This window comes from Argiope bruennichi, chromosome 4 (assembly GCF_947563725.1).
Source record: "Argiope bruennichi chromosome 4, qqArgBrue1.1, whole genome shotgun sequence".
NCBI lineage: Eukaryota > Metazoa > Arthropoda > Arachnida > Araneae > Araneidae > Argiope > Argiope bruennichi.
The window spans coordinates 101,893,256-101,903,106 of NC_079154.1; the positions used below are offsets into that span (position 1 = coordinate 101,893,256).

General features: G+C 29.4%; 1 protein-coding gene across 1 annotated transcript in view; it reads right to left on the reverse strand.

The window, feature by feature from the left end:
- Nucleotides 1-7,414, reverse strand: part of LOC129966539 (zinc finger protein ZIC 4-like) — a 43,679-nt gene extending 36,265 nt beyond the window's left edge. Inside the window, exon 1 of the mRNA XM_056080978.1 lies at nucleotides 6,498-7,414. Within this exon, the coding sequence (XP_055936953.1) occupies nucleotides 6,498-7,404 (907 nt within the window). The 5' untranslated portion in view covers nucleotides 7,405-7,414. The remainder of the gene's footprint in view (nucleotides 1-6,497) is intronic.
- Between the last annotated feature and the right edge of the window lie 2,437 nt (nucleotides 7,415-9,851).

Here is a 9,851-nt window from a genome sequence, read left to right on the forward strand (position 1 = left end):
GATTTTTTTAAACCTCTTTTACAACGTACATTGATAACATATGTTATTTGAATCTGGAAACTAAAAATTTTAGAAATAACGAGAAATATAGTTTTGACATACTTCCTATTATACTTCTTTTCCGTTACATTAAAAGACAGGTTTCAGATTCTTTAGAATAGAAATTTTGTTAAAAATCATGCAAAATCAAGAGAAAGATGCATATTTTATAAGATAATATTGTATATCGTTTGGGGAAAAAAAATCATTATTAAAAAAATATTTGATCTAGGAAATAATCATTTTAAAGTATTTCAATATCGCTTGGTTACCTAACAGTTAACTGCTGAAATATTTTGGAAAAATATTTCAGAGTCATATAATATGAAAATAAAGGATTTTGGAAATAATATAACATAGAATAAAAGAGAAATAATGTTAAAAACGATGAGAGTAGTTAGTTAAATAGAAAACAGCTTATTTGCTTTGGTTCAATTTTGATAGCTTTCCAACATTTTTTTTAAATATAGCGAGACGATTTTTAATAGAATTTAAAATGCTCAAATCAAATTGATTTATATTTTATAAACACAGAAACAGAATTTTGATTGGTAGAGGACGGTCAGAAAGATCTTTATTTTGCAGTATGAAAAACTTAAGGTACGCTTACAACAGGAAAATAAGCTTCTCTTAGAGCTTCTAATGTAACTGAAGAACTCTATTGAGAGAAATAGCATATTTTGGTGAATAATAGAGAAATTTTCCAAGTTAAAGTAATTAAATTAGCTATTATATCTCTGTTTAATCTGTTATATTTGCTCTCATGAAAATGATGTTTATGTTTGATGTGATCAATTTAGTATCATGGAATTTTTTTCATTTATTTATACATTTGGAAGCGTTTAATAAGTAGGTTTTTCTGAGATTTTGAATATACCATAGTTAATCGTGATTATTTTAGTGTCAAATAAAGAATTTTAAAAAAATGGAGAAATAGCATCAAATTATCTTTATAAAAGTCACTGTGGCTAATATGTATACTCAACATCTTTGCCAAAACGATTGGACTAATTTGAACCAAACGTTGCATATTTTGTTTTCTTTCGGACAAAAGAATACCGGCCATTTTTCAAAGATCAAGAGTTAATTAAATAAATCAATTAGAAATTAATAGAAATTTTGACATTTTTTTACAGAAACTGAGGGAGTAAGGTTTATCCTGCAAGAAATATTTTAATACCCTTTAAAAAATATTTTACCTTTTTAATTATATAAAATTTCTTCCTACCATTGTTATTGATTCTTTCAAATTTTAACATGGATGATTTTGAAATGCGGTAACAAAAAGACACTTCCCAATTCCTCTACTCAACCTATTTTTTTTTTTTTCAGATATTTTGGAAAGAACCAATATAATTTTTATTGGTTTAAAATAGTTAACGATGCTTAACATAACTGAAAAAATGAACTAATATATTCTTCATCTACACACGATTACACATGACTACAGCTAATTAATGAAGTAATATGATGTAATAAAATGATAAATTGTATTATACAATAATTTATAAGAAGTTAGTTCTTAAATTAAAAATTTTACATGCGAAAGAACGTCAAATAAATTCAACTAATTTACGTGTGGCAGTATAAAGCTGAAACGGATGCATTATGTTATATGAACTTTATGAAATACGCCAAAAGCTGTATCGTATGTATGCACTTAACCATGGCAGCTAGATAATTCATACAATGTAATCACTTAAATTTTTTACATTGGCGCCTTTACTTAATATTTTTGAAAATGATCATTCTTTAAGAACACCAAAAGAATTACCGTATATAGATATTCCCCTAGATTGGAGCTTTATCATAAGCACAATTTTAATAAAGATCCTGTCCTTGCAACTTACGTTACAATGATATGACTGCAGTTAAAAGATATTTTAACCAAAGACTCATAGCCTTCTTTATGCTATTCGGTCTATCCTCGGTGAGTAAACAATTTTATCTACAATTTATTAAAACAGTTTTAATATAAGGTTATACGGGTCTTTTATTTTTGTTATTGTCTGAAAGTTACTTAGTTTGAACAACAAAATGATGCCAAAACTGGGTTTGTCAAATCAAGGGTATTATTATTTAGAACTAGAAAAATAGCACAGAAAGCAATTGTAATCACTAATTGTATTCCTTGTAATTTCAAAGTGATAACAGCTGAAAGGAAACAAAACATCAAATTTTGCTTCAAATTGAACAAAAACTACAATTTTATGTTTTTTCATCATGTGTGAAGATACATAAGAAAAAGAAATTGTTTATTTTTATGGCGCAAAAACCCATATTTCATCATACTGCGCCAAGAAAGAAAGATTGATACAGAATACAAAATATCAAACATTTTTTTTCATACCTAATGAGCTGATTTGAATTCGAGAATAAAAAATAAATTTTTTTTTTCTTTAATTTCTACCTAAAGGAACTGGTAACCAATATGAGAAAATAGTCTCTTTAAATGGACGAACGCACAATTTTAATAAGCTATTTTTTTTTTTTTTCCTTCTTTATAACAGTGTCTTTCTTCAAAAATAATTGTCTATATATTTGAAGATATTGCAAACTATTTCAGTTACTTCATCGAAATTACTTCAAAATCACTGAACATTGAAAAAATGTTTAGGGGTTCAAATACATCCTTCCTTTAGGCGCATGTGCTTTGAACTTAGCCATAATGACTTATACTTCTTCACTTCATATGAAGTTTCCGATTTCTGGATTCAGTCTCGCAGAATATCTCCCCTTTCACTACAACTTTTTTTTTCAAACAATCCGGATTTTGTAACTTCTGCTGTAAAGTTCCAACTTTTTTCCGTTTGTACGTTTCTTTTAAAGTATAAATCTTATAAACATAATCTGAAAGTTTTTGATATAGTGATCTTCATATTCTGATATTTGAGTTAACGCCTAATTTCAAGTAAAAGAATCACGATAAATACAATAATTGGGAAATAAAAATTATTTTTATATTACCACATACTTTATTCAACAAAAGTAAGTATAGTTTCCAGTTATATGTTCATGATTAATTAGGTATCTAGCAATAAATTACTGTATAAATCTTCGATGATTTAAATATCGTGATTGAAAATAATAACTTAAATGTTCCAAAATAAAATGAAATAAAATTCATCTAATTGCATTTGTAAGATTTATATTGTACCTATAAGCTTTTAAAAAGACACAATCATTCGCTGATATTTAAATGTTTAACATCTTAATCGTTGTGTCCATTCGTCAAACGTACATCGAATTATTGCATATTAGCTTATAAATCTAAGTTTTTCGTAGCCCTTATAGAAAATTAACAAGAACATATAAACACAAGAGATATTTTAATATTTAAAATTAAATATTATTAAAAAACTTCTCATGTGTTTCTTAGTGCTTATATTACAAGATTCAAAAAATCATACCATCGAATTCCATAAAGAAAGCAAAACCGCAAAGAGTGAAGTATCTCTTGAAAATTTGAACTTCAGGTTAGCTGTATTTTCAAAGTAATTTTGGAAACTTACGACTAATTACATAAACCGCAGATTGATCTGCATTTTGTCATTTAAAATTATTTAGCAGTTCGACGTATTTTTACTGACCACATTTTAAGTAAAATAATAATAAATTCTCAAAGTGAACATTTGAAAAATCATATGCATAATTGAAGCATTAATAAATGATAATCCAAAAGCAGTTCATTTAATTGAATTGATAAAGAATTTTCTGATTGAATATTTTAATAAAACTTTTTTTCACATAATTTTGATAATTAACATTAAAAAAATCGAAAAGACAGGTGTTTTTAAGATCCAAAAATTACATTCCTGACTTAGTTTGGGATTTGGGTTCTATTTTAAGAACCATATCAAAAGATATTTTTAAGGATTTAATTAAAACGAGAATATAGAAATTTAATCTTTCGAAATCAAAACAATCCCCGATTTTCAAAAATACAGTTAAGATGATGATTTTCTTCCTTAATTAACAGTTCTTATTAGCGATCTATTATCATTATCTAATATGTTTTAGTTTAATTAAGATTATTATAAATCACTGCTATTCAGCGATTCTATAAATCACTGCCATTCAGCGATCACTGAAATTCCACGATTCTGCCTTAAAATGAACACAGCCGTTAGTAATTGGATGAAACATGAGTCTTTTCGATTACTTCCTTCGTTAACGATCGTTATTAGTCATCTATCATCATTATCAAATAGATGTTTCTATTTAATTAAGATTTAGCCGTTAGTAATTGGATGAAATATTCGTCTTTTAACTAAACATCTGGAAAGATGCAGCAAAGGCTCTAATCAATCTTCATTGACAAGTGCCAGGGGTTATTTTAAATGCTCCTTATCACAAACTCGAAACTCAATTGCTGGATTTGTTATCTGTTTTACAAGGTGGTAAGTTGTGACTTATAGTTCCACTTATATACAAAAAAAAAAAAAAAACCCATTTCAACGATCGACTCTCTTTAGTTAATTCTTTATTTAAAACCAGTTTGGTTCATAACTACATACATATAAAAAAATTTTTTTCTTGAATAATTTTTCCTGAAGTGTATTTAAATGTGCTTAAAACTGCCAATATGCGTTGAAAATTGCTTTTATGAAATGTTGGTTATAAGGGGAAATAATTAAGTGATCGTTCAGAATTATTCTGATCATTTAATAGCAAAAAATATTCTTTTAAATTCATGCCATATGTTGTAATAAATGTATTGTATTTTATGTATAATAAAATCTTATATGCACTACTTTAACATGTTTTTAAAAAATATAAAACTTTACTGAAAAAGTTAGATCTTCTTTCAATGTCAATTATAATATGTGTCAAATTCAATTCTAAACAATGTTAATTCCAATATTTTGAAAATAAAATACCTGACTTCAAAGCAAAAAGGATTTTTTTTTAAATTCTCAAACTAAATCAATTTAAGCAAGCATGGCCAATATGGAATTTTTTTGAAAATGAATTTGCTGTTCAAAAGAATCGCTTATATACGAATAATTTACTTCTGTTTCTTAATCAGGATGCCAATTTCAGAATCTGTATTATTTATTTTTGACTTACGGCGGATTCAATAAAATTTTTATTGAAGATAAAAGCTTTACAAACATTTTGTCTAAGGAAAAGAGCTTTACAGGCAATCTATTAATTGATTCTAGATAAAATCATTCGTATTTTAGATTTTCTTTACAAAGTATGCTGGAACTGAAATTGATTATATATATATATATATATATATATATATTCTGATATGGTACTATTTGGATAGTTCTAATTCAAGTGCGATAATCATAAGTGTAAGCATAAAACTCACTTCAAAAAATCATCATTGTGTAAAAAATTAACATTGTATTAAATCTAATGGTTACTGCAAAAAGTTTTTTCATTTAATTTGATTAATATACAAATGGAATCACAGATATACACAAAGGTATCATGTTTAAGAGTCGTTAATTATAAGTAAATATTACAATAAACATAAATGGGGAAATAAATACTTCCTAATGACGATCATTATTTTGGTCCCTTTTGAAAATAAACATTGCAATCCAATGAAAACATTTCAATTTATTAGATTTGATGGCAAAGCATTTTCTATATAAGCATAAGTACAACAAACTCGCCAAATATTCTTGACATCAACATTAAACATTTTTAATAATTTTATAAAATAATTTATTCAAATGATTTATGAACATATTGCTAATTTGTTTTACAAGTGTTTAAAATAAAACATTGTTTTACGAAAATATATTAAAATAATTTATTCCAAAAAAAAACTATTGACGAATTAACTTGAAATGATGCAAATACATATATGAGAAATCAAATATATTTACAAACATTACATTGTTTTCGAATCCGGATCTTTAAATCGTTCAAAAATAAATTTTTATTCATTCCACTAATAACGAACACTACAGCTGCAACAGACATGGGGAAACCATGAGGTCAACTCCTCTCCCCATGTTGTCTTTTGAACCCCTGGAGAGGTTTTACTCACTGATTTGGTCTCTGATGTTATATAGAAAATGTAGATGAAGTGATCATCAAAAGCAGATTTGTTGCATAAAGGAAATCTTTTTACACGCAGTAAATGTCAACTGACTCTTCAACTGACATAAACTGTCAGTTGAAGAGTAGATCTGTCATGTGACGGAAACAAAATATTTAAATAATAACTAAATCATTACCAAAAAAAATACAATCTTTTTGAAAGAATGTCTTAAGTACTGATCATATATGTTCTAGAACAAATATCAGCTAGTAAATTCAGAAAATATACGAGATTTGCTGAATATTGTTTGAAAAGTCAAGAATATTTTATACATATAGAATCAAATTCAGTAGTTAGGATTAGAATTTATTTTTCTAATTTCATGATTATTTTAGTAGTGTTTACAAAATTTGTAAATCAAGGATTCATTGTATGAAGAACGATAAAAACTTACCTGTATGAGTTCTTTTATGGATCTTGAGGTTTTCACTCCTAGCGAACACTTTCCCACAACCGGGAAAGGGACAGGGGAACGGTTTTTCTCCTGTGTGTACACGAATGTGGTTGACGAGTTTGTATTTGGCTTTGAAAGGTCGTCCGTTCCTCGGACAGTCCTGCCAGCTGCATGTGTGATTTGTGCATTCCGGCCCGCCTACGTGTTCCACCGCTATGTGAGACACGATTTCGTGCATGGAAGTGAACACTTTGTTGCATGGCTTCTTGGGGATCCCCTGATCGGGGTCAATCCATAGGCATGTCATCTCATGCTTAATAGGGTTTCTCATGTACCTGAAGAATGCCCCCGCTGGAGGGGCGATGTGGTGTGGGTGGTGGTGGTGGTAAGAGGTCGAGAAAGGGTCCGATCTGGCCATCTGATGATGGTGATGATGCGTGTGATTAAAGCCATCCGTCCTACCGTACATGTCCGTACCCGGAAGCTGCAACCGCATCTGAGCATGGTGGTGATGGGGGTCTGGAACCATGCCTGTGAACAACATATGGGAAGTGTCCGGATGCAGAGGTCCGGTGGTCGTCCCAAATGTATCCGTGAAAGTCTGCATGTGATCGCGTCGGAGGAGATAGTCCCTGGGGTAGCCGGCGGTGGGCACATGTCCGTATCCATTCTGCTGGTGTGTGAACTGTTGGTGGTGTAGAGGATTTGTCTGATGACCAGGACTCAGCTTGATATGACCCATGTGGCCTCCACCCTCCAGGCCGAAGGGATTCAACATATCCGTCTGAGGATCAGAGGTGCCTGCTGCTCGCTGGTGGAACGGGAAACCCGTCATAGTACTGTCGCACGACTGTGTGTCTGCCCAACTGCGTAGCACCGCTGGGCTCCGTTTGAAGCCGTCTTCCATAATGACGAGACTGCACTTCAAAAGGCCCCCAGCTTGTTTTCTTTCGCCCAACCCAGATCACCTCCCGCAGCCCTTATTGGAAGCCCGGAGTTCGGCGTAAGAGGTCTGTGTACATCTCCACCAATGCGGAAAGCGCCGCTGACTGTGACGCCCCAGGAGGCGGAGCCCACCTGCCAATCACGCCCCATAGGTAGGACCCTTTGTTCATGATAGTTTTCTGTTTTTTTCCCCTCTCTCAAGATGATATTCTCTCCTTTTCATAGAAATGAATGCTATTTGATAGGAATTTTTTAAGGGAACAATGAAGTTTTGAAAAGCAAGGAGAGGGATTCTATTAAATGTGATCCTATTTTTGAGATTTTTAGTACTATTTATCTCAGATTTGCAATTCGCTTCAATATGGTCCTTTTATTCTTCTCAACACTGATCTTATTGCATTAGAATAATCATTTAAAAACAAAAAAGAGGTAAAACAAAGAGATTTTTTAACGTTTTAAAGAAATATGTCTATTTCTAAATAAACAAACATGTCACGGAAAAGCTTCTGTATAGAGCTTTTATTAAAAGAATCATTAAATAAAGGACTTCAATTTTGTGTCGATTATAAAATTAGCATATAAAAAAGCTATACAAAAACTTTTGCAAATAATCATTGAATATTGTAATATCAAATTTTGTAGTCAAAATAATAGAATAGTTTGAATCTTAGTAGGAAAATGAAATATTTCTGAGTAATACTTTTTTTTATTGCTTACGACTTATTTTATCATATAAGAACGGGTTTCGACGATTATTTCAATTGAAAGTGGATGTTCCTCTGGTTCATTCCCAAAAGGGGTTGAGAACACAATCATTTAAATATTTAGACATGAATGACATATATTGGAGGCGATAAATTTATTTTAGACATGGGTAATATAAAAATCTCATCAGCAGAAGGCATGAATTTGTACAAATACTATTATAAATTTCCCCGAAGAAGTGTCGAAGATCATATCTTGCACTGCAATTCAGTAAAGTAATATTAACAATATATTATATTGTTAATATTATATATTATTCCAATAATATTATATATGCAATTAATAATAGATTTTTTTTTATCAATGGAGTAGTATCTACAGAAAATAGACCAAAGTTCAGTTAAGTACTTTATGATCAATGAAAATTTAAGGTGACAACACGCAGGGAAATTATGCATAGTGTTAGTAGTATATTTACTTAAATAGTCCTTAGTGTGATTCAGTTATGTTTAAAATAATAATTGAATCGTTTGGACAGAATTTTGTTTTGGGCACTAATAATCGATATTTTGTACATATTCATAGAGATAGTCGTCGTTGTTCGACATATACTCAACTTAAATTGCCACCGATTGCAAATACTCACATTTCATATTTTCTTAATGTAAAATCATTAGATTTTTTTATAATCGTTTATTATTGAGTTAGTATTGGTTGCAGATAGAAAAATTTAACCTTCAAGTAATAATTATTTTGAATGATAAAATTCTTACACAGTTAATCTTACTATTACTATTATCAAAATGCTGTATACTTGTTGCTTATTATTGAGCCGATCCTTTTCTTACAAATCGACGTTTGCCAATGAAGTAAAAAACATCGTTTGGGTTCTTATTCGATATGTTTGGAATGTATTTATTTTGTACTGCTTTTAGCATAAATGAGCAGAACTTCAAATTGAGAAGTATGTGGAATGTCTTTCCCTATTATTATAAATTCCTAAGGCAAATCGAAGCCTTAGTCATTAGTCATAAAAAAAATAGGAAGCTAGAAGCAGATAAAACCGAGTAATGATACATACTCAATAAGTTAATAATCATATTCGAAGTCTACATTTATCATTTAGTTAGGTTATAAACAAATACAAGTTTAAGATGTAATGATAGAAATAACCAAATCATGATATAAAAATTGAAATTACAAAATGATTGCTTTTTCCTTTTTTATAAATATTCTGTATATAAATACGTACATTTTTTAAAAACTACATTTATCATTTAAAATTCAATAAATGTCAATGCAGTTGATATGTTGCTCAGTAATGTATGCTCAAAAGGCAAAAAAAAAAAAAAAAACCCTTGTTGATTATAAGTTATTTAAATGTTCTGGCATAATTTATATTATCAGTGTTGAAAAATCTATTTTATGAATATTTAGAGATATCCTAAAGCCAGATAAGATGCAAATTCAGCATCATAAAGGTTTGAAAAGGTTTTTTGCGTTAATAATGCGAACATTTGAAAAAAAAAATTAATTGAAAACACTAATTTTAGCAATCATTCATAAATAAGAATTTTCGAATACAAAACTTTTTTGTTAAGTGTAATATTTTAGCATGATATTGTCAGAGTACTTTATTACAATCTCACGAAAGCTGATTACATTACGATGTCATCTACAAATTTAAAACTAATGTCACGATGT